Genomic DNA, 20,386 nt, shown 5'->3' with positions numbered 1-20,386 from the left:
CGAGCAGCAGTCCTGGGGCCACAGGAAGACCAAGCCTTCTTTATTTAGTACACAGTCAAGACGAGGACAATGGCATGGCGGTGTAGGGCTTTGCTTCGCCAGCCATTAGAATCTCAGTAGGCTGTCATGACACTTGCTCACTTCACATCCGTCTCCGTTGTCGCTGAGCGCCGCAGAACTAAAAAGCTTGTTTGTGAAATCGAATCCTGCTCGAGCAGATGAGATTGCCAACCGGGAGACATGACTATGGTCGTGGCCTAGGTAATCAGTGCAGGACGGTAGAGTGAACGGTGGAGCGCTCCGATCCGCCCACACTGCTGCTGGTGTGTGAAGGTCATGCGATATGCTGCAAGACCTCACAGGAGAGTACACAGTAGATGTACGTAGAAAAGTATTGGTCTCAGCCCGGAGCCGTGTTCACTCGTTAGAATACTCTGCACTACCGGACGAACTTGTTTTCCGCCGCTTTACATTGCATGAATATAGTATACACAAAAATGTCGATTCAGCTTGTCTGATTGCGGTTATCAACTTTTTTTTCTTTTTTTCTTTTTTTTACTAAGAACACAGCCCAACCAAGAGACACGTGGAGACAAACACAAACAAAACACAGGGGATGTAGGGGTGACGTGCCAATGAACTGGGAGCAACTCGACCGACCAGAGGTCTCGGCGTTAGCGTTGCAACCTGGAATCGAAGGGGGGGGGGGGGGAGAGCGGGAGGGCCTACCGGACGAATTAACGAATCCGACCCTCTCCCAAGATAGTGGACACCAACAGCATGAACCCGTTTGGTCTCGTGGCTCAGTATAGTTGGGTGCTGTCCAGTAGCAATGTAGACTAAGAGGGTCGGATTTCCCTGAACCCAACTGCAACACTGAGCTAAGAGCTGTAGGTTGTAAAATACCCTAATTTCAGAAATTGTAGGTGCTCAAATTTTAGGTATGAGGGCAAAAGGCCAGGTTAGGTGAACAGAAATAGTTTAGGTACAAAGGAGTGTTGCCTATGATTGTTTGTGTGCATGCAGAGTGTACATGTATGTCAGGCTCAGGATGTGCTGGACAGTGCCTCAGCCAGCACAGGTACACTAGCAGTGCACAGTCCAACCAGGGTCACAGCAGCAGCAACAACAGCATCAGCAGCAACCACAGCAGGCGTTCCAGTAACAACTGTTGACCCTCGTAAGTCTGTGGTGACCGTCTCGGGCATGCTATGTGTACATGGTGTGCATCTCAGCATGGTTTTGGTGTGTGCTGCTCGACATATTTCGTGCACTGGGCAAATGCAGATTCAATTGTGACTCTGAGTTTCAAAATAGTGTCCATAATATACGAGAAGAGAACAGGTTGCTGGCTGTAATGCAATCTTGTTTTCCTGCTGTTGCTGCTACTACTGCTGCTGCTGTTGCTACCGCTACTGTTTTTGCTGCTGTTCTGTTGTCTACAGGGGTGTGTCCGAGCACGACAAATCTCCGTCACGGTCGTCATTTCAAGCACTGCCACAGACACTGGCAGCCTAACTCCCTGAAGTGGACCACGAACAGTGAGTGGCGGCACTCTGTTATACATCTTAGCATGTGCTCGTCAGCCGTATATTTATACACGGCAGTCCACACAGTAACTGTCACATGATTGTAGTTGATTTGGTCACTACCACACAAAATGCATGTATCAATTATCAGTGATACAAGTACATCATTGTTATGTGGTAAGCATCCTCAAAAAGATAATTTTTAAAATTAAAATTATTATTTTTGGACATGTGTACAATTTCAAAAACCTCTCCCCTGAGGAATACTTTGAAGGTGGCATTTCTTTTTGGTATGGTGCTAACATCTCTGTGCGTATCGTGTGGTCACACTGTGTTGTATGCGTGTACATGTAGATGTGAACTATCAAGGACTGATTGCTGTGGACCTAGTGCGGCAGATCGGCTGCCACGCTCGCATCAAGCACTGGCGTATGCGCCTGACCGACAGCTGTCTGCTGAAGCTGGTCATTCTGTCCGAGGACACCGCTGGCGCCGGTGCCGGTGGTGCATCAAACAGTGGCTCCACTCTGCGCCACTTCACTGAGAAGGCGTCGGTGTCCGCCTTCATGAACCCTGACCAACGAGGCATGGCAGAGGTGGACATGGACCAGATGGAGGAGATGATTGAGGTCGAGAAAGGTAGGTGCCGTGTTTCCCGATGCATAAGCCGCACTGTAGACAGCAGTAACTCACCCAAGAAAAGTCGGTGCTGCGTATACTACAATGGTCAAATTCACGGCGATAAACAGGGTGGACATCTGTACTTTGTGACACAACATCTGGGTGCAGCTTGTACTCCAATGCGGCTTATACTCCGGAAAATACATCAGGCCTGCCAACTGCAATGTGTCTGTCTGTGGTAGGGATGTCTTCCGCCAATTTAGGTTGCCATGCAGTAGGGTTGTCGCCTGCTTTCAACATGAAGGGGTGAGAATGTACATGGTATGTGAGCACATTTTCCAGTGCATGGTGAACTATTGCCAGTCACACCAACACCTGCACCACTTTGCAAGCATGGATATCAAACTTGTCTCAAATTCCATGCCTGGCATTTTCATTCCTCCTGCAAAGTTTCAGCTGATTTGGAGTCATGACAAGGACGCTATGGCGATTTGAAGATTGAAAAACTTCAGTTCTGTTTGTCAGGAAGAAAGGCCATGATCGCACACAAATCATACAACCCGTGTGGCACAATGATTTTTGAACGAAGTTGATCCGCGGACCCCGTGCTTCGCGCATGCACGCATGCATACTGCACAGTACAGGCTTTTTTGAACGCAGATATGTAGTTCTTCGTCTTCTTCGAAATGTCTTCCAAATGCGTGGTGCTGTACTACTGGTGTTGTTCTCAGCTTCGTCAAGGCAGAATGCAGCTGCATGTGATGCTCCTGTGTGTTCATGCATGTTCTCTTTTCGCGTCTCGACATTGTACCGTCCAGACTCAGCTCGACTGGAGAAGATTGAGGAGACTATGCTTTGATCCACATGGAAAACCGATGAAATTTGGTAATTATCGTCGGGCGCTAAAAAGCGCTGGGGAGCATGGGGCTAAAACTTCGTAGCAGTCATCCCTACCATGACAGGCATCGACTGGTATATGTTCCATTCTGTTCCCAACCACTACGGGTCGTCTGCGAAGCTTTCTTCTTCGCCCATTCTCGGACAGATCGTACGTCTTCGCACTGTATCTCTCGTCTCCCTCAACGGATCAAAACACGGTTTCCGCCAGGACGAACACAAACCCCCAGATTTCGCGGCGGCAACGTCTTCGAGTAGGGAAAAGCTAGCAGCTAACCAGGAATCACCAAAAAACACGTGTAATACTCAGTGTGATTTGCGACAGCTGTCATTGTGCCGTCACACCATGCATGTACCATGCACGGGAATGGAACACGGATGAGTCGTTTTATTACGACAGCCTGCACTGGCTACGAGTAGGGAGGTTTTCATTTTCGTTGGGAAATAGGGGGATGTTCAAAAGTTGGACAGAAACATATAAGAAATTTAGGAGATCTCCCACCTGATAGGAAGATTTGGCGCATCTGGGTAGTGGACAATGGAAGTGAGCACATCATGACATTTTTGTCGGGTGAAATGGAACTACACAGTGCTACCAATACATCTATTCACTAACTGTATACCTGGCCTTATTCTGGCCTTATTCTGCATTGTCGAAGCATGACTGACTCTTCAAAACCACAACGTTTTGTTTTTCTCTTCACAGGCAATATTGTGGCCATAGTGCAGCTCAACTCCACATCCAGCTCAAACTGCCTGTGCTTCGCGCCCAGTCGCCGTGGGGGCAAGCTATGGTCAGCACTGCACCATGGACACATCGAGTCAGGTCCAGTATCCACCTATGCACCATCACCCACTCTAAGCGATGACGCCATTGAAAACAGGAATGATGTCATCGAAAACAGGAATGATGTCATTGAAAACAGGAATGATATCATCGAGAGCAGGAATGACGTCATCGAAAACAGTAATGACATCATCAGGCATCCCAATGATTCTGAGCAGGCGGTTGGATTTGAAGAGGCAGTCGATCCCAGGCCAGCAGATGCAGTACGGCGTCAGAAGAGACAGGCAGGGAGTACTGGCGGGGGCAGTGCAGGCAGCATCGGTGGTGACGTGTTTCTACTGCAAGCGCAGATTGGACGCTTGTCCTGGGGCCTGACACTGGATACGACGCAAGGTAAGATAGCCCTACAGTGTGCTATGGGATTCTCAAGTAGTGCATGCTGCTGTTGCTGCTGCTGCTGCTTCTTCAGTAGCTACCAGTTGCGATCGGTGAAATCCGACTGGAAGGGGGCTGAAGAGACTGTATGCATGAATGTTGTTCTTTCAGCCGATGAACCGGATTTTGCAGATTGATATCGTGTTCCCCGTCCCCTTAATCATTCATAGTGGAAGGTTGGGATAGGGAGGAAAATAGCTTCATAATTATTGGAAGTAAAGTGCGCACCTATGATTTGTGACCAAAAAACAACACTATTCTTACTCGAGGAAAGTTGGTATGCTCATACAGAGTGTAGAAATGTTCTATCTTACAGTACAGATCTGCACCTCTGTTTACTTGAGACGGTTTACATATTATATCTGTTTACTTTCTCGCTTCACGCTCAGGGTCAGGTGACCTCGAGAGTCGCTTCATCGACTTCTTCGGCGATGACTCTGATATGAGTATGTCTGCACGGCCCTCTGCAACCACCGCAGCAGGAAGTAGCGCGAACACTTCCAGCGCCCAACCGTCATCCGTATCAGAAACGACAAGCGCACCGACTCCGAATCAGCAGCAGCAGGCATCGGACTCCATCATTATCAGCAGCTATGTGTCAGAGCGTGTTTTCGGCTTGACCGGCAGTATGCAGCTGATCTTCGATCTGACCTCCCTGCAGGCAGCAACCACTACCAGCCAATCAGATGTTCTAGATGACATTGCGTTCCCCACGACTCCTACTATGACATCATCAACGCCATCAACGCCACAGTCAGAGGTTACAGCGGCAGAGGTACAGGCTGGCGTTACACCCACAGACCAGCACACCACGGACATAACAGGCCGTCCCATCACCACAACTCTCCCCGACGATACAGAGTATGATGTTCTCCCGATCGTGATTGCCGTGGTGGTGCTGCTGGTGCTGGCGTTTGCAGTGCTAATCGTGTTCCTGGCTATTCGCTGGCGCCATCGTCAACGCGTCAGTCGCAAGGTGTACAGCCGGCACATTGTCAACTCCACGGCCGCGAGCATGGAGAGACAGCGACGTAAGCACGTGCTCAGCAAGAGGAAGAGGACGGGCAGGCAGAGAGGGTCCAGGCGAGGTAAGAGTGCAGTGTACTGTGAAAAGGCATTGAGTAGTGCAGCACATTATGTGCCATGCTTGACACGCATAAACAATGACAGAAAATCCCTATTGTTAAGTGCGCTTATCACAATATAATGTACTCTATTTATTAAAAGTGATTATCTTAGCAGCTGGTTTCTGAGATTTTCCTTGTTCACATCTCCAGTGCTGGATGCTCCAGACGCAATATGTACATTGCTGCTCAATCAAATCTAGTCGCGAGAGTCAAGTTGGCGCCGTGCACCATGTTGAAGCCCAGTGTTCGCAGGTCTAGGGCTGCGCACCGCCCGGCGCGTACTTGAGTGACACGACTGGATTTCATTGAGCAGTGCTGTACATTGTACTTGCACGCAGTTGGGAATGCCAGAGGGAAAAACTGTGTATAACTACTCTGCACACACACAATGTCACATAAGCTAAGGTTGCAGAAAAGAATCTATACTCCATGCCATTTGAGTATAGAAGTTTTCTTCTTGTTGGATGGAAGTCGCATAAGCATGACCTTGGAGTCACAAAACACAACTTGCGGTATTCGGTTTGAAGTGTTATTTCTTTTTTTGGGGGTATTTTGTCTACTTCTGATGCTGTTACAGAGATTGGAGCACCTCTAGAGTGCATACGAGTACAGTCAGGAACACCGGCGTTCATCACCGCCTCCGTGTCTGCCAGGAACCAGTTCCGAGACGCTCACGACGCGCTCACAGTGCGCCACACGGTGCACTGCGAGTCGGAAGTCACCGACGGCAGAGATATCTACAGTACCAATGCTCAAGCAGTGTACAACAGTCAGCAACAACACCAGGGAGGCAGTGGACAGGCGGCGAATTCTCGCGTTCGCCGACCTCAACGGTCGGAAACGTTCGAACGGCCAAACCCGGCGACGATTCCAGATCCACCGCCACCGTCCATCCCGGCCAGTCGTGTGTCCATACGCGTTCACGTGGCCAAGGAGCCGGAACACGATATGACCGAGGTGGAGTCCCTGCACACCCTGGCCCGTCCTCAGCTCAGCGATATACCGGAGCGCGACAGTCGAGCGGTATCTGAGCAGCTCAGAGTCGGCACACCGGCCGCTCAGAGTGGCAGCGTCCACAACACGGTGTATCGCAAGTCTCAGCTCTCCGCACAGTATAGCTCATCATCGCAACCGCCGCTCAACTCAATGTATTTAAATCACCCGCAACAGTACCCTCGCAACAGCCACCACAGTGGCACAAATGAATACGATGACGCAATGCACACAGGCAACAACTCAACATTCAGCTCGGCCACACCGGACGAGATTTTCGGCCAAGAAGAGTCGGAGATCGACACGGAGTGGGATACGGATCCGGAGCCCGATATGGCCGAGACGATGTTGTCCCCGTTCAATGCTCTCGGTGGGGAGGATGCTCATTTCCCACCACCGCCACCGCCACCGACGTCGCAAGGTTTCGATGCTGCTGGTGCTCCCGTTACGATTATGTCATCGCACGTTGTCGCCACACCTCAGTACAGCAACACCACACTTGTCAGCGACCTTCCCTCGACTAACAGCACCATGAGTAAGAACAACAACAACGACACTTATTACAGCAACAACAACAACAGTGGTGATAGATTAGTGAGCGATTCTAGCTATGCCGTCTCTGCACAACTGCCTAACAACATGCAGCCCGGATACCAAGAGTCGCACTACCATTCCTCCAAGGTCGCCGCATCGCCACACACGGCCACGAACAACATCGGCGTCGATTTTCCCAGAGCGGTGGCGATGCACCTGGACGCTGATCACCACATGCCAGCTGAGTCACGGCACAGTCATTATCACTCGACCGACATCAGCCTGGGGTCGCTCTCCGATCTCGCACTGGGTGCCGCGTCTGGTCACGTGATCTCCGCGGAAACCCGTGCCAGGAGCATGTCGACGGGTGCACGCCGCGACGCAGGAGGTCTCGACGCCGACGCCGTTCACCTGTACACGCTACCGTCTCAGCGACGCCAGACCCGCACCGCTCCGTTGAAGCCCAAACGCCGTGCCAGCAGTGTACGCGCCACGTCCACCTCCCTGCCGAACAAGCACATGCATTGCCAGCGCAGGCGGCGCAAGTCCAACGGTGCCGTACTGGATGCTGATGAGAGCACCATGGATGTCAGTTCCGCTGCCGTGTCCTCCACTCAGACCATGGATAAGCTGATGGTCCAGTTCCGCCGCCACGAGACCGGTGAAGTGCGCACACACCAGTACGCCCTTACTGAGCCAGACACATAGGTCCTGCTAACAGCGTGTGCACTTACTGTGCCAGGCGCATAGACCAGCAGCACATGGTCCTGCTAACAGCTAGCTACTCTGGGTATAGGCGTACGCACTCACTGATCCAGACACATAGGCTAACACATAACCTTGTTATCAGCTAGCTACTCTGTGCACAGGTCAGCTTGAACTGTGATGTTTCCTTCAGCAACGCAAACATTCCGTTGGCTTCCTGTATCAAATCAAGCACCAACTTTAAACCAGCTCTTCAGACAAAACACCAATATCTAATTTTTGTGTGTGTGTATGCAAGGCAACATATGCATCACTGGATAAGTCTGTATCAAAGCTGCAGATCCATGTGCCCAGTGCATATATTCCTTATGCAATCGTGTTGACAGTCAAAGACATAAGTGATTTGGGTTGGCGCAACACTCTCCTTCATTCTTATCTCAAGCATGCACAGGATATTACAGTATTTTTTACATAATAATTATATCAAAACAAAAATATGTGGTGGAAACATACTTGATATTTGTATGAATTTGTGCAATTTTATGGCTCAGATCTTATTTTGGCTCACATAAATACACTACATGTAACTGCATATCTTTATGGTTTCGAACCATATCTTGTTGTTTCCCAAGCAATGTATGACACGTAATAATGATAACCCAGCTACCATTATGAATATACCATAAAACCATTGTGTTTACAAGTGTACACCTCAGAAGTGCTTGCAAGTGGTATACTGATCTGGTCAGAAGTAGTTTTCGATTTGTCCGGCCATGCCATAGCCTTTCACACAGTTTATGTGTATAGCATAGTGGTTACACATACACATAACCTGCTCAGCAGTACACATGCGTTGATGGGCGATATGTCGGTCCGGTGATGACCTGACCAACCGGACCGGTTCCGGCTGCGTGCATACATGCTGCACCGTTGCTTTGCATGTCACGTTTGGAAGCTGTGGCCTTAGTAAAAAAAAAAAAAAATGTATACGTTGGCAGCCAACAAGTAAGTTAGTTGGTCTGGTGATGAACTGGCGGCGGGCCTGCAGCCCAGTGTAGTGTGTTTGCTCCTCGTCCGGTTCTACTGCAAGCACCTGTCGATGTAAACTGCACACTTACCCCCGCACCCTTACTGCCTTAGCGCGTACATGGGCTGTAGTTCACGTACACACTGCAAGAATGGAGCAGCATTGCTTGCGGCTGCAAGGTCAGCACCGTGTGACCGCTGGATTTCTCAACGGATTTCAATGTCCACAATAACCTGGGTACTAGCACATGTGCCGGATCTCAGCAATCCTGTGTTCCTTGCCTGTAGCGGAAGTTCTTGTTTATCCACACGTACACGGAGAATAGGATACACATGAGAGCCGTGTAGACAAAGTACTGGTAGCGTATCGGTATGGGTACTTCGGCCAGGACAGCCACCAGCAGTGTGCCGAACGCTTGAGACAGGAACCAGAGAGATGTCACAACATTCCTGCAAGCACACACACAGTGACACAAGCACACACACACACACACCATTGCAGCAAGAAAGAGAGAGAGAGAGAGAGAGAGAGAGAGAGAGAGAGAGAGAGAGAGAGAGGGAGAAAGAGAGAGAGAGAGAGAGAGAGAGAGAGAGAGAGAGAGAAGGTAAAATTCTAAGGAAGAGAGCAAGAGTGAGGGAACGAGGGAGAGGACAATACACCAGGCAAGATGACAGAAGGGATGCGGACATAAAAGGAGAAGGGAGGGAGGGAGGTAAGATGAGAAGAGAAAAGACAGAAAGTATAGCGGAAGAGAGACAGAGACAGGAGGGGTTTAAGTGTGATGCTGTCCTGAGTTTTGAGTGACAATATTACACTTGTATGGCTTGAAGCACACATACGGAAAGAGAGTGCATGTGAATGACATACTCGCAGACCAACAAAACGCATTTGTGCAGAACCTCTTCTTCGCACTCACTCCTTCATCGTTTATGGAGAGTCTAGCCACATAATTATATGGTCGGACGAGAAGGCAGAAATCATGCGGCCTGTGTACAGTATCTGGTGAAGTAAAATGAAAACTAAACAAACCAAACAACTCACCGTAGTCTGTCCGGCGCTTGCGAATACGCAAACTCCAGTCCCGTCACCGCTACCAGCACCTCGGCAAACGATATCAACACATACTGCGGCATTTGCCATGCTATGCTGACGTTGCCATGGCAATCGGTGCTGTCATCGTTGCCCCGCTGCTCGGCCGTGTGGCTGATGTAGAGCTGCAGCAGACCGGCCAGTATGAAGCTGAAGATTGTGCATAGTATGCCTAGACCGATCTGTATGGACGCACAGACAAAGAGAAGTCCTTCGGCTCAAGGTAGTGTATTTATAGTATTTCAAGGATTACCCAGAGGCTCTAGGCCTGTTGAGGGGATCTCCAACTGACAGAAATCATGTATTTGGGAAAGAGTACAAGAGTACAAAGAAGTGCTCAATGCTAGAACTGAGCTATTCCTTGCAGTCCGGGACTGGGCACTGCCTGAAACTTTGAAATGTCCGTCACTCCAAATCACATACATTTTGATGGGGAGAGGCCATAGGTATGGCACATCACGTCACTTTCCCCACAAAAAGTGGCAAAAGAGGGGTAGTAGTCCCACTGAAACTCGTCCAAAGGGTCGAGATAGATGGTAGACCGAAGTGCCCGTAGCCTTGGGGTCCGGATAACCGAGGTGTGGGTCTGGGTGTACTACAATTTGAACTCACTCGTCGTATCGGCGTGGCAACAAAGCCCAGCTTCTCCTTGAGATGAGGATACACGATATAGTCCAGAAGTGGTATTATCAAGATCACCAGACAGTCGTTGAAGCTTGGCATGGCATCTGTACGGGTATGGTGTGTGGCGTGTGTGTGTGGGGAGAGACCAGGTGGAGAAGAACAGAAGGCAACAAGGAAATTAGTACAGACCCGAACAGGTGGAAGCAGTTTTTGATTGGTCCCACCGTACAATAGCCTTACATACAGTTTGTGTATGATATGGAGGGTAGTCACATGACTTTCATACAGTTTGTGTATGATATGGAGGGTAGTCACATGACTTTCATACAGTTTGTGTATTATATGGAGGGTAGTCACATGACTTTCATACAGTTTGTGTATGATATGGAGGGTAGTCACATGACCTCCTCAGCAGTAAACACACGTTGGTGGTCAAAAAGTTGGCCTGACCATGGCCGGGACCAACCGAACCTGTACATGCTTGCAAGTCATGATTTCATGATAGACGGAACATATTCTGCAGTGAATTGCACTCAATTGCACTCAACGAACAGGCCATAGCACACACACGCAACTCCCAGGCCATAGCACTAGGATCAATCTCAGTCTGCTCACCTGGTGGTATCTTCAGCTTGCCGAGGTAGCAGTTCATCTCCTGTCCCTGCAGCACCCAGGTGGAGTTCTGCTGAAAGAACAACGACCAGTAGACGATGAGAGGCACGAACACTCCGAGGACGGGCTTGATCTCGCTCAGAGTCTCCCTCCATGTACGCTGTTGTGGTGCTGTCTGAGTACCAGTGTCATGTTCTGAACTGCTTTCTCCTCTCACACCCAACAGGGGTGATGTTTCCCCGGCCGAGCGGCCCTTCCCCAGGTCGGGGTCGCTCGGCCCCGACCCGTTGCCCATCTGCACCCCGGTTTCTCGGAACGAGGCCTGGGTCTCCGGTGCCGGGTCATGTGACGTGATGTCGGTGCGTTTGTACGTACGGTGACCGGTGATGAACACTACAGTGGATATGATGAATGAACCTGAGTGAATATTGGAAATGTCAGAAAGAGAAAAATTAACAGCACCACATTTAGAATGAACCTAAATGAAAATGGGGTACCTGGTTCAAGTCCTGCCTGGGAGCGGTTTTTCCAGCCGTGCTGCTACCCACAGTCAACTGGGAACTTGTGGCCAGGCACAAGGGGTACATGGATGCAGCTAATAGGGTCGTTCTTGGCACTTGTGCCAGTGGTTGTGAGACTTATTCATTCACCCTCACCGTTAGGCGCTGCATCTGCCGCTAGGGTTTACCGGGTGTTAGCGGTCGTCGTGAGTTTCCTTCGGGAACGGACACGATAATTTACTTTAAAAAAAAAGTGAAAATGGGAAATAACAGTAAGAGAAAAGAACAACATTTGAAATCACAGCGCAAAAATTAAACACGTGCAAGGACACCTGGGGTCGTTGCAAACGTTTTTTTTGCTGTCCCAAAGAGTGGATAAGTACATGTACGTGGGTGGGTGAGTGTTGGAGGGGTGTTAGCCAATATCGGAAGTCAACCAACACTGTAGGTGGGTGGGTGAGTGTTCATGCATGCGGTCCCTGATGGCATAAATTAAAACGTGTTTCAACCGCCTAGGCTATTCACTGACCTGCGATAGTGCTGATGCAGATAAGAAAGTGAACACTCTGCCTGAGAACCGGCCCACCCAGCTCTCCACCGAGACTGCCGACGTTGCAGAATAGATAGTACCAGGAGAACGACTTCCTCTTGGCTTCTTTCTGCGGGGCACACAAGAAACGCATGCACACACTAAACTGTCTTCTTTCTACACACACACAGCAAACATATGCACACACTAAGCTGGCTTCTTTCTACAAAGTACACACAGCAAACACATGCACACATGGAGTTTGCACCAAGTCTGGATGAATGAATGTATATCGTATTTTCTCTAATAAAAGCCCAGGTCTCCAATAATAGCCAGTCTCCAATAATGACCAGGGGTGAGGGTGGTTTGAAATAATAAGAGCACAGTCTCTAATAGTAGCGGGGGTCACAATTGGAATATGCAACAAGTATATTGACTGCATATAAAACAGCAGTACAACATGCCAAGAACATATTTGCAAGGAGGTTTTCGGTCTACTGCTTCCTTCCTGGCGCCAATGCTATTGTGAAACATCTGTTTTGACAATATTCCTGAGTTTAGGGTTGAAAAATCAGTCTTGATATGGTCAGTTTACGCCAGTATAGACTGGAGTTGGCTTGATACAATGATAGTTGACAATTTAAAAAATAATAGCCCAGTCTCCAATAATAGCCCAGCCTCTAATAGTAGCGCGGGTAGAGCTGTCACTGGAAAAATAAGAACCCTGGGCTCTTATTAGAGAAAATACGTTATGTACTCCCCTCCCACACACATTTTTGAAGTACAGTAGAACCTGTCAAGGCGACCACTCTGATAAGGAGACCACCTGTCCTAGAAGACCACTGTAACCAGGACTAAGGGATGCTGTTTCCAGTCAAATGACCCTGTATAAGGAGACCACCTGGTAACAGAGACCACGCTTTGAAGGTCCCTTGAGCGGTCGTCTTAGACAGATTCTACTGTACGTGTGTGCACACATGGACACACCGTAGGTTGGCTTCTTACCGCATACACCTAGCAAACATACATACATACACCAATGTTGATCCAGAAGGTAAGCCTGGGCATACGCATACAAACGCTCATGTAATTACTCCCCATGCACATAAAGTCAACCTCACAAATAATGAACCTCGCGAATAACAGCACTATTCTCATGGCTGATCAATGCTCATTACTTGCCAAGTTGACTGTACCCATATGCGTGCACACCCGGACACATTAGATCAAATGCTTCTAAAGGGTTCGGTCAACTGCTGAGTGCTTGTGTATGTGTTGTATGTATACCTGCATGCTAACACTCTTGGCAAAATAGAGCAAGGCATTTACTCCGACTCTGAGACTTAAGTTAAAATGTGAATGCCATGGGCAAGCAGCAGGATTCGGCTTTCTACACTGTATGGAGTGCTCAGCTGTCGTGTGGTGGTTGATGAGAAAAAGACTTGGTTCATTAATATTGTCATAGGCCATCCCTATAACTGTGCCAGTTCAAACAAACTTGAACATCAACAGCAGAAACCCATACCTGCTCAGCTGAGAACTGGTTTCCAACGAAAACACTCTGGATTGTCTGAGCTTGTCCGTACCCTACAGCAATCAACTGTGTCAGAACAGACAGGACACAGTGATGACAACACCATAACACTGATTTCATCAACAAAAACACTGATGACATCACCATCAAAACACTGACGACATCACCATCCAAACACTGATGACATCACCATCAACACATTGATGCTGGACATCACCATCAAAACGCTGACGACATCACATTAAAACATGGATGACATCACCATCAACGCACTGATCGGACATCACTTGGGTAGTGAACACACATGACCACTGCAGAAAGCACTGGAACAGATGTTCCACCGTCTGCATACTTAGCAATACAAGTTCTTGCAAAGGAAAAGCTCTCATCGGATCATTTCTACAACATCCCTGAGACGTACATGTACATGTCCATGCAGGTTTCTTTTATGCAAAACTCAGAAGTAAAGGCATCAAAGTCAAGTTCCTTGTTCTCCAGTCATGGGGAGTTTTTATTCCTCACTCCCACAATCAGCAGGGGCGGATACAGGATTTTTCCAAGGGGGGGGGGAGGGTTCAATTTTTGTCCCTACCCACAATGACGAAATGATGACATACACATGTACATGATTGTATAACAAGTTCACACGTTCGCGTTATGGGTACAGCACCAAATAATACTTGAACATGCCTGCTGCTATACAAATGTAACTTCAGAACCCCTGTTTTCAACATTCTGCAGCTAAAACATTATTGAAGACACGCAGCACAAGGAAGAATTTCTTTACGGCAGAATAGCTGATTGGTACTTTCCGATTCCAGCAGCTTGTCTGTAATAATTTTCCATAATTTTGTACTCTGAGCCGCCCGATGTTGACTCCACTGTACAGTAGGTTCCATAAGGCAGGCTTCTTGCATCTTTCGTGTCTCAGTCATAATTGTCCCCAGTTCGGAGAAATTTTGATTCTTGGATGATAGGACGTTGAACTTGAAGGTGATTTTCAAAGTTTCGCTCTTTGTTTTACCTTCGACACTAGTGGCTACACTTTTCTTTGGAGTGTCACCAAAATTCAATGGCAGCTGGTCTTGATCCTGCCTCTTTTAGACGCTTCGACGAACTCTATTAGACAGCTCAAAAAGCACGAGCCGTGACGACAATTACAGCACTGCACGGCCATTATTCAAAATCTAGTTTTGAAACTAATACTTTCTTTCGAAGTTTCCGCAGCAGCTCAACAAATGCATACACCTCTTTCTCCGAAGCGAACGCGTAGCAGTAGATCTACTTTAGTCTTTGTATTATCTACAGCTACGTAGATCTGCAAGACAACAATGTTCAATGAATATGTCATAATATAGATCTACCAAGCTGCATAGCAAGCGGACCGCTCTGGTCTGCAGGCCATTGTATGGGGCGAGCACGTCGCACGGGCATGGGTTCGTGGTCACACCCGAACTATGGTCGGAACAAATCAGGGGGGTTCGTTCGAACCCCCCGAACCCCCCCCCCCCTGGATCCGCCCCTGATCAGTCTCATTGCCCGTCACATGGTCAGTCACATGACCAGTCACATGATCAGTCACATGATCAGCCACATGGTCAGTCACATAACCACTGGTATGGAGGCAATGGATGTCTTACCGCGAGTCCAAGGAAGGACGCCGCCATATCAATATCTCTCCAGCGGGCATTCTTATCACCCGACGACGTATTCTGAGAAGCTACTGCAATGGCCAGCACCCAACAACAGATGAAACGAAGATGAAGGAAATTACAGTTTTAGTGAAAATTTGCATGTTTTGTTTTGTTTTGCAATGTCCGCCTCCGCGATATTGTTCCTTAATCGCATTACTAAAAATATTGTCTCCGCGTTACATATTCAAAAGTAACAGCAAACCATGCTTTCAGAGTGAAGCTAATATTATAATAATTTGCTATCATCAGTATTCAGGGGTCAAGGTCCCGTTTGCTGTGCGTATTACTACAGTAATTACAGCGGCAACGTCTGAAGGTAATTGTGTGTGGTATGGTCAGCCATCTGAAGTACAATATACTTGTGTGGGAGGGGTGGCCGAGCCGAAACATGACGGGGTACTTGGGGCAAAACGTAGTACAGTCCATACCATAGTGACCGTACCGTGTCCGACGCCTGTGGTAAAGCAGACAAACAAACAGTTGCGCCTCTGTACATACCTGCTGTAAGTATACTGGCATAGTCGAGGCCATCATCTCCCCCAGCTCCGCTTGATACAGTGTCCAGTGTACCGAGATGCCACGTGGCCACTATCAGCATAGCACTACCCAGTGCAGCTATGCTGTTACTCACTATCTGCGTTCTGTAGTTACCTGTGCGAACAGACAATATACACATGCAAATACACATTATAAACACTAGGGGTGAAACGACTGAGTTGATGAGTCGACTAGCCAGTCGATACGGTTGAGTGAATGGAAGGAAAACCCTTATCAACTCGCACAAATGTTAAAAAATACATGTACAAATGCCCAGAATTACATGACTGTGGTTCATGCACTTGTCCCGCAAGTTCAGGCCATGTACTGTGAAGTACATTAAATTTTGGCACATGAATTCATTTCGCTTTAATTTAGCATACAACCGAGTACATGAACGCTGCAAAACACATTCTGCAGCAGTCCGTTGGAACATTGAAACCTATAAAGTCGTCACATTGTGCTTTCTTGAAACCTACAATGTGCTCGTGTTTTGACTCTGCTTGCTTGTGCATGGGTGTGTGACCATGCATGTGCGTGTATGTGCAGTCAACTTCACTAATAACGACAGCGGATATTACGATAATTCGCGAATAACGACAGAATTTCCATGCCCAGAGCAAAGTCCCATCTGACCTGTATACATATAGTGACACTTCGGGTATAAGGACACTTTTCTGATGCCCCGCCGAGTGTCGTTATACGCAAAGTTGACTGTATGTGTAAATATGTTTGAGTGCAGTTTGTTAGCAGTTTAGGATTAGGGTTAGGGTTTACCGGGTGTTAGCGGCCGTCGAGAGTTCCCTTCGGGAACGGACACGATAATTTACTTTTACTTTGTTAGCAGTTTGTGCACAGGTTTCAGCAAGCTCACCCCATTTCTTATCAGCCAGGTATCCAGCAGACAGCGCTACAACCTGCTGTAGCCCGACCCAGAGGTTCATGGAGGTTGTGCTGAGCTTGTTGCGGCGTTTCTTGCTCAGACCGTGCACCGTGTGGGGGAATAGGAATGTTGAGAAGTAGAGCTCCAGCACGGCTTGCAATCCGCTACCAGCAAAGCTGTAAAACACAACGAGAAATGAGATGGCACGATAGTTGAGTGTGGATGATGGCTCAGGCTACACTGGCTTCGGAGACACTAAAAGAAAGCGTGTTACCTAGTGAAGCAATGAGAAAATAATGATCTTTCAATTCCAACAATGTGCAAGTCGGTATGTTGGTAGGACCGTTCAGCACCAGTGAACGCATGCATCAAACATCACACACCACTTCACATACTCCCACCAGGCGCACAACAAAATTAATGAGAAATGAGACGGCGCAAGTGAGTGTTTCAGCTGAGTCATGAGATACACTAGTTCGGGAGACATTGAAAAAAGAAGAAAAAAGCGTGTTACTATAGTAAAGCTTCAATGCAGTACATGCACCTGAGCAATCCACACCAGTCCGAATGAACACTAGGAACTTTCGAACCGAACGTTTTCGTTCCCTTCTCATTTTTGCTTTATTCCCTGTAGGAGCCCATGAAGAGAAGGGAACGAAAACGTTTGGTTCTAAAATTTCCTGGTGCTCTCTTGGACTGGTGTGGATTGCGCAGATGCATGTACTGCATTGAAGAATAGGAAACGCTTCCAATTTGTTCTAGAAACTATTAAAACAAAAATTTACGGTTCGCGTGAGACTCCGCTGGAAACCGAGTTTTCCGCATCCGTAGGAACACCACCACCCTTCAAGGATCAAGGCGCAGATGCAGCTCCTAAAGCGGTGGGAGGTGAGTAGATCAGCTCACCAGCAAGTGGTCAAAGACCGAAAACCCCATTCACTGCACCTATAGTATAAACTATAGTAACGCATCAAATCATACATAATGTCACTCACCTCTGAAACACTGTGCTGATCATAAGAAATGCTACAGCAGCGGTTGGATATGCACTGGCCATGCTGCTTGCATCCCCACCACCACCACCGGCTCCTCCATCAGGCACAATGGTGGGTTGGTGTCTGCTGGTACTGCTTACATCCCCGGCGCCGTCCCCTCCATCCGTGCCTTTTACCTCGTCTTCAGGCACAACAGTGGGGTGGTATGCGCGAGTGCTGCATGCATCCACGCCTCTATCTCCTCCATCCGTGTCGTCTACGTCGTCCTCAGGCCCGATGGTGGATTGGTATTCGGCTGGCTGCTTGGGATCATCTCTACTAGACTCTCCAGGAGGATGAGAAGATGAACAGAGAGGCTCACAGTCCTGCGCCATGCCAAGTTCAACTTGATCGGCGACACGTGAGGTTGAGTGCTGATCCCGAGGACTGGATGAAAGCCTGCGGTGCCGCACCGGTAGTGCAGCATGTTCTTCTTGGCTGGCGGCTATGGAATGAGACGCACCCGCACTGCTAGAGAGTTTGTCCAATCCCACCGCAGTGTGAACAATGGTGAGTACTCCCTCAGGATTGCGTTGGCCCAATGAATTCTGGTCTCTACATGGAGTAGTGATGTTTACGATGCTGTTGGTGGTGTTCGTCAGGTCACCGCTGATCCTGGCACTGCTGGTGTTCATGGAGGCTGCGAGGTCATGGAGTGGTTCTGGTGTTGCTGCTGCTGCTGCTGCTGCTGCTGCGCCAGAGTGTGAGCTAGTGCAGTGATCATGCTGATCTAGATCACCTGGTGCTGGGTGCTCAGGGTTGGTGATGATGTCCATTGTGTTGCGCTCCGGGTTAGCAGTACCATGGCCTAAAGACGGGCTGCGGTTGTCCGCCATTGTAAGACTCTACCATGAGAAACAGGCACGCACACAAACACACACATACATGCCCATGCAGGCATAGTCAGGCACACACACATGCGTAATACACCCACATTCACATACACACACACACACACACATACACACACACACACACAGACACACACGCACACCGACGCGCGTGTCCACCCCAAACACAATATCGTATTTTCCCGAGTAAAAGCCGCACTGGAGTATAAGTCGCATCCAAACTTCTTTTTCACGAAAACACAGACATCATCCCTGTATATCACCATTCATTTGACCATCGTAGTAAAAACCGTACCGATTTTTTTTTTGGGGGGTAAATTTCTAGTGTTGAAAGTGTGGCTTATACTACGGAAATGTAGTACTAGAATTTCTGCAGCCCACGAATGACCAGCAATATGTGCACAGAAAGCAACTCAACAGATTGCAGGTCTTGGTGCTTTCGCCATTCATCACAAACCTTAATGGTACTGTATATTTACTTCAAAGAAGTACAGTACAAGTATAAGGCTTACCAAAGTGATATGCGACAACCAGTGTAGAGCACACTACCTCCAGACCAATATCATTATTATCACGCCGGGATGAGATTGAAATTCAGCCACAGGTGCAGTCACCATACCAATCCCATAATCACTGTCAGGCACTCTTACTGAACACGCTGAATCCCGGCTAGCTATAGGGATGGATCTCTGCCGCTAGTCCTCACGCACACTAGCATACACAGTATCTGTATGAGGCCGGAGTTATAAAAATCCAATGCTGAGAATCCAATGCTGAGAATCCAATGCTAAGAGTGAGACACCGTATGATGCAGGGACCAGAGTATCAGGTCAGATCATTCACCTCCAGCCAGACCAGCACAGGTAGTAATGTGTTGACTACAAGTACAACAGTATACTATGATACACACACGCTATGTTGCTAGCTAGTCTGCAGGTTCATAGACCAATCACCAGACTGACAACAGTATACTTAGAAGTAAGCAAGATTGCAAAAATGTCACCATCGGTTCCTTCCCACATTATTTTGATTCATTCTAGGGCTGCACGCTCTGGCCCATGTCTAGATGGAATCACTGTGGTTGCTGTGCCCCACTCCCAGCACCTATATTATGTATGCCATGGACAATGCAATAATATTATGCAAGTCAACCCACCCATGAGTGCAGTGCTGTACGTGCATGCAGTCTGTCACTGACAGTCTGTGCTGGCTGTCAAACATCTACATCATGTACATGACTGTACACTGATGTACAGGTCCAGCATGCATGCAGTGCAAAGTCCTGAAGGCGACGGGAAATCCCCCAACTGAAGTGAGCTGCTTCAAACCTCAAAACTCATCTGTCTGCACACTCACTTCAAACCCAGTGCAGTCACCATGGTCACAGGTCTTAGCACCATGTACCACAGGCATAGGGATCCAAGCAGGCCCTGTATGGCCTGGTGCATTAGAGGTAGCATGGCACCACTAAAGTCTAAACTTTACACTAAAGCATGTCCTAACAACAGTAATTCAGTTACACTTACAGAGGTACTACTGCTCCCAGCAATACATGTAGAGTACTACTACTAGCCTTTTGATTGGTCTCTGCTCTGGCTGTGCCTGGCTTACACCAGCAGTGCACTAGTAGTGCTAGTAGGCATGGTAGATCTGAGCTGGGCCTCAACTGTTCAAGTACCACATGCACATTCTCCAGTGTGCCCACTGCATTCCACTTCAAAAGGACTTAGCCACCTCCACTAGGCTCCAGATAGTGGAATGCTGAACACTAACTGGGCTGAGTGTGTGGAGGGCCACATTGAACCCTGACAGCAGGAAGTCACCTCACCATTATGGTACAAGCA

General features: G+C 48.3%; 2 protein-coding genes across 3 annotated transcripts; one reads left to right on the top strand and one right to left on the bottom strand.

The window, feature by feature from the left end:
- Window positions 1–1,206: 1,206 nt before the first annotated feature.
- LOC135825061 (uncharacterized) lies at window positions 1,207–8,368 on the top strand. The gene is made up of 6 exons (XM_065337798.1): window positions 1,207–1,222; window positions 1,446–1,541; window positions 1,884–2,168; window positions 3,754–4,227; window positions 4,659–5,357; window positions 5,974–8,368. Exons 1-6 carry the CDS (start codon window positions 1,207–1,209, stop codon window positions 7,629–7,631), a joined length of 3,228 nt encoding a protein of 1,075 aa, XP_065193870.1. The 3' UTR covers window positions 7,632–8,368.
- LOC135824695 (solute carrier family 15 member 4-like) lies at window positions 8,259–19,545 on the bottom strand. Of its 2 annotated transcripts, none has more exons than XM_065337404.1 (11): window positions 19,055–19,545; window positions 17,653–18,536; window positions 16,649–16,833; window positions 15,736–15,888; window positions 15,184–15,266; window positions 13,535–13,609; window positions 12,010–12,139; window positions 10,984–11,397; window positions 10,357–10,472; window positions 9,697–9,926; window positions 8,259–9,104 (listed from the first exon to the last, which is right to left on the bottom strand). In XM_065337404.1, the coding sequence occupies exons 2-11, from the start codon at window positions 18,525–18,527 to the stop codon at window positions 8,915–8,917; spliced, it is 2,451 nt and encodes an 816-aa protein (XP_065193476.1). In that variant the 5' UTR covers window positions 18,528–18,536; window positions 19,055–19,545; the 3' UTR covers window positions 8,259–8,914. The 2 variants fall into 2 exon arrangements, with proteins under 2 accessions (XP_065193476.1, XP_065193478.1); XM_065337406.1 differs by having other exon boundaries at window positions 19,193–19,545.
- Between the last annotated feature and the right edge of the window lie 841 nt (window positions 19,546–20,386).

Source organism: Sycon ciliatum, chromosome 9 (genome assembly GCF_964019385.1).
Source record: "Sycon ciliatum chromosome 9, ocSycCili1.1, whole genome shotgun sequence".
Classification (NCBI taxonomy): domain Eukaryota; kingdom Metazoa; phylum Porifera; class Calcarea; order Leucosolenida; family Sycettidae; genus Sycon; species Sycon ciliatum.
Note: the sequence above shows the minus strand (reverse complement) of the source record. Positions and strands in the feature narration are given on the sequence as shown.

What these genes read in the sequence shown, in the direction of transcription:
- LOC135825061 (XM_065337798.1), top strand. An exon ending in GATGATTGAGGTCGAGAAAG is followed by an intron (nt 2,169 to 3,753) that starts GTAGGTGCCGTG and finishes TTCTCTTCACAG; the next exon opens with GCAATATTGTGGCCATAGTG. An exon ending in GACACTGGATACGACGCAAG is followed by an intron (nt 4,228 to 4,658) that starts GTAAGATAGCCC and finishes CTTCACGCTCAG; the next exon opens with GGTCAGGTGACCTCGAGAGT.
- LOC135824695 (XM_065337404.1), bottom strand. Translation starts at nt 18,527, where the DNA reads ATGGCGGACAACCGCAGCCCGTCTTTAGGCCATGGTACTGCTAACCCG. An exon ending in ATCAGCACAGTGTTTCAGAG is followed by an intron (nt 16,834 to 17,652) that starts GTGAGTGACATT and finishes TGTGTTTTACAG; the next exon opens with CTTTGCTGGTAGCGGATTGC. An exon ending in TGCCAGTATACTTACAGCAG is followed by an intron (nt 15,267 to 15,735) that starts GTATGTACAGAG and finishes TGGCCATTGCAG; the next exon opens with TAGCTTCTCAGAATACGTCG.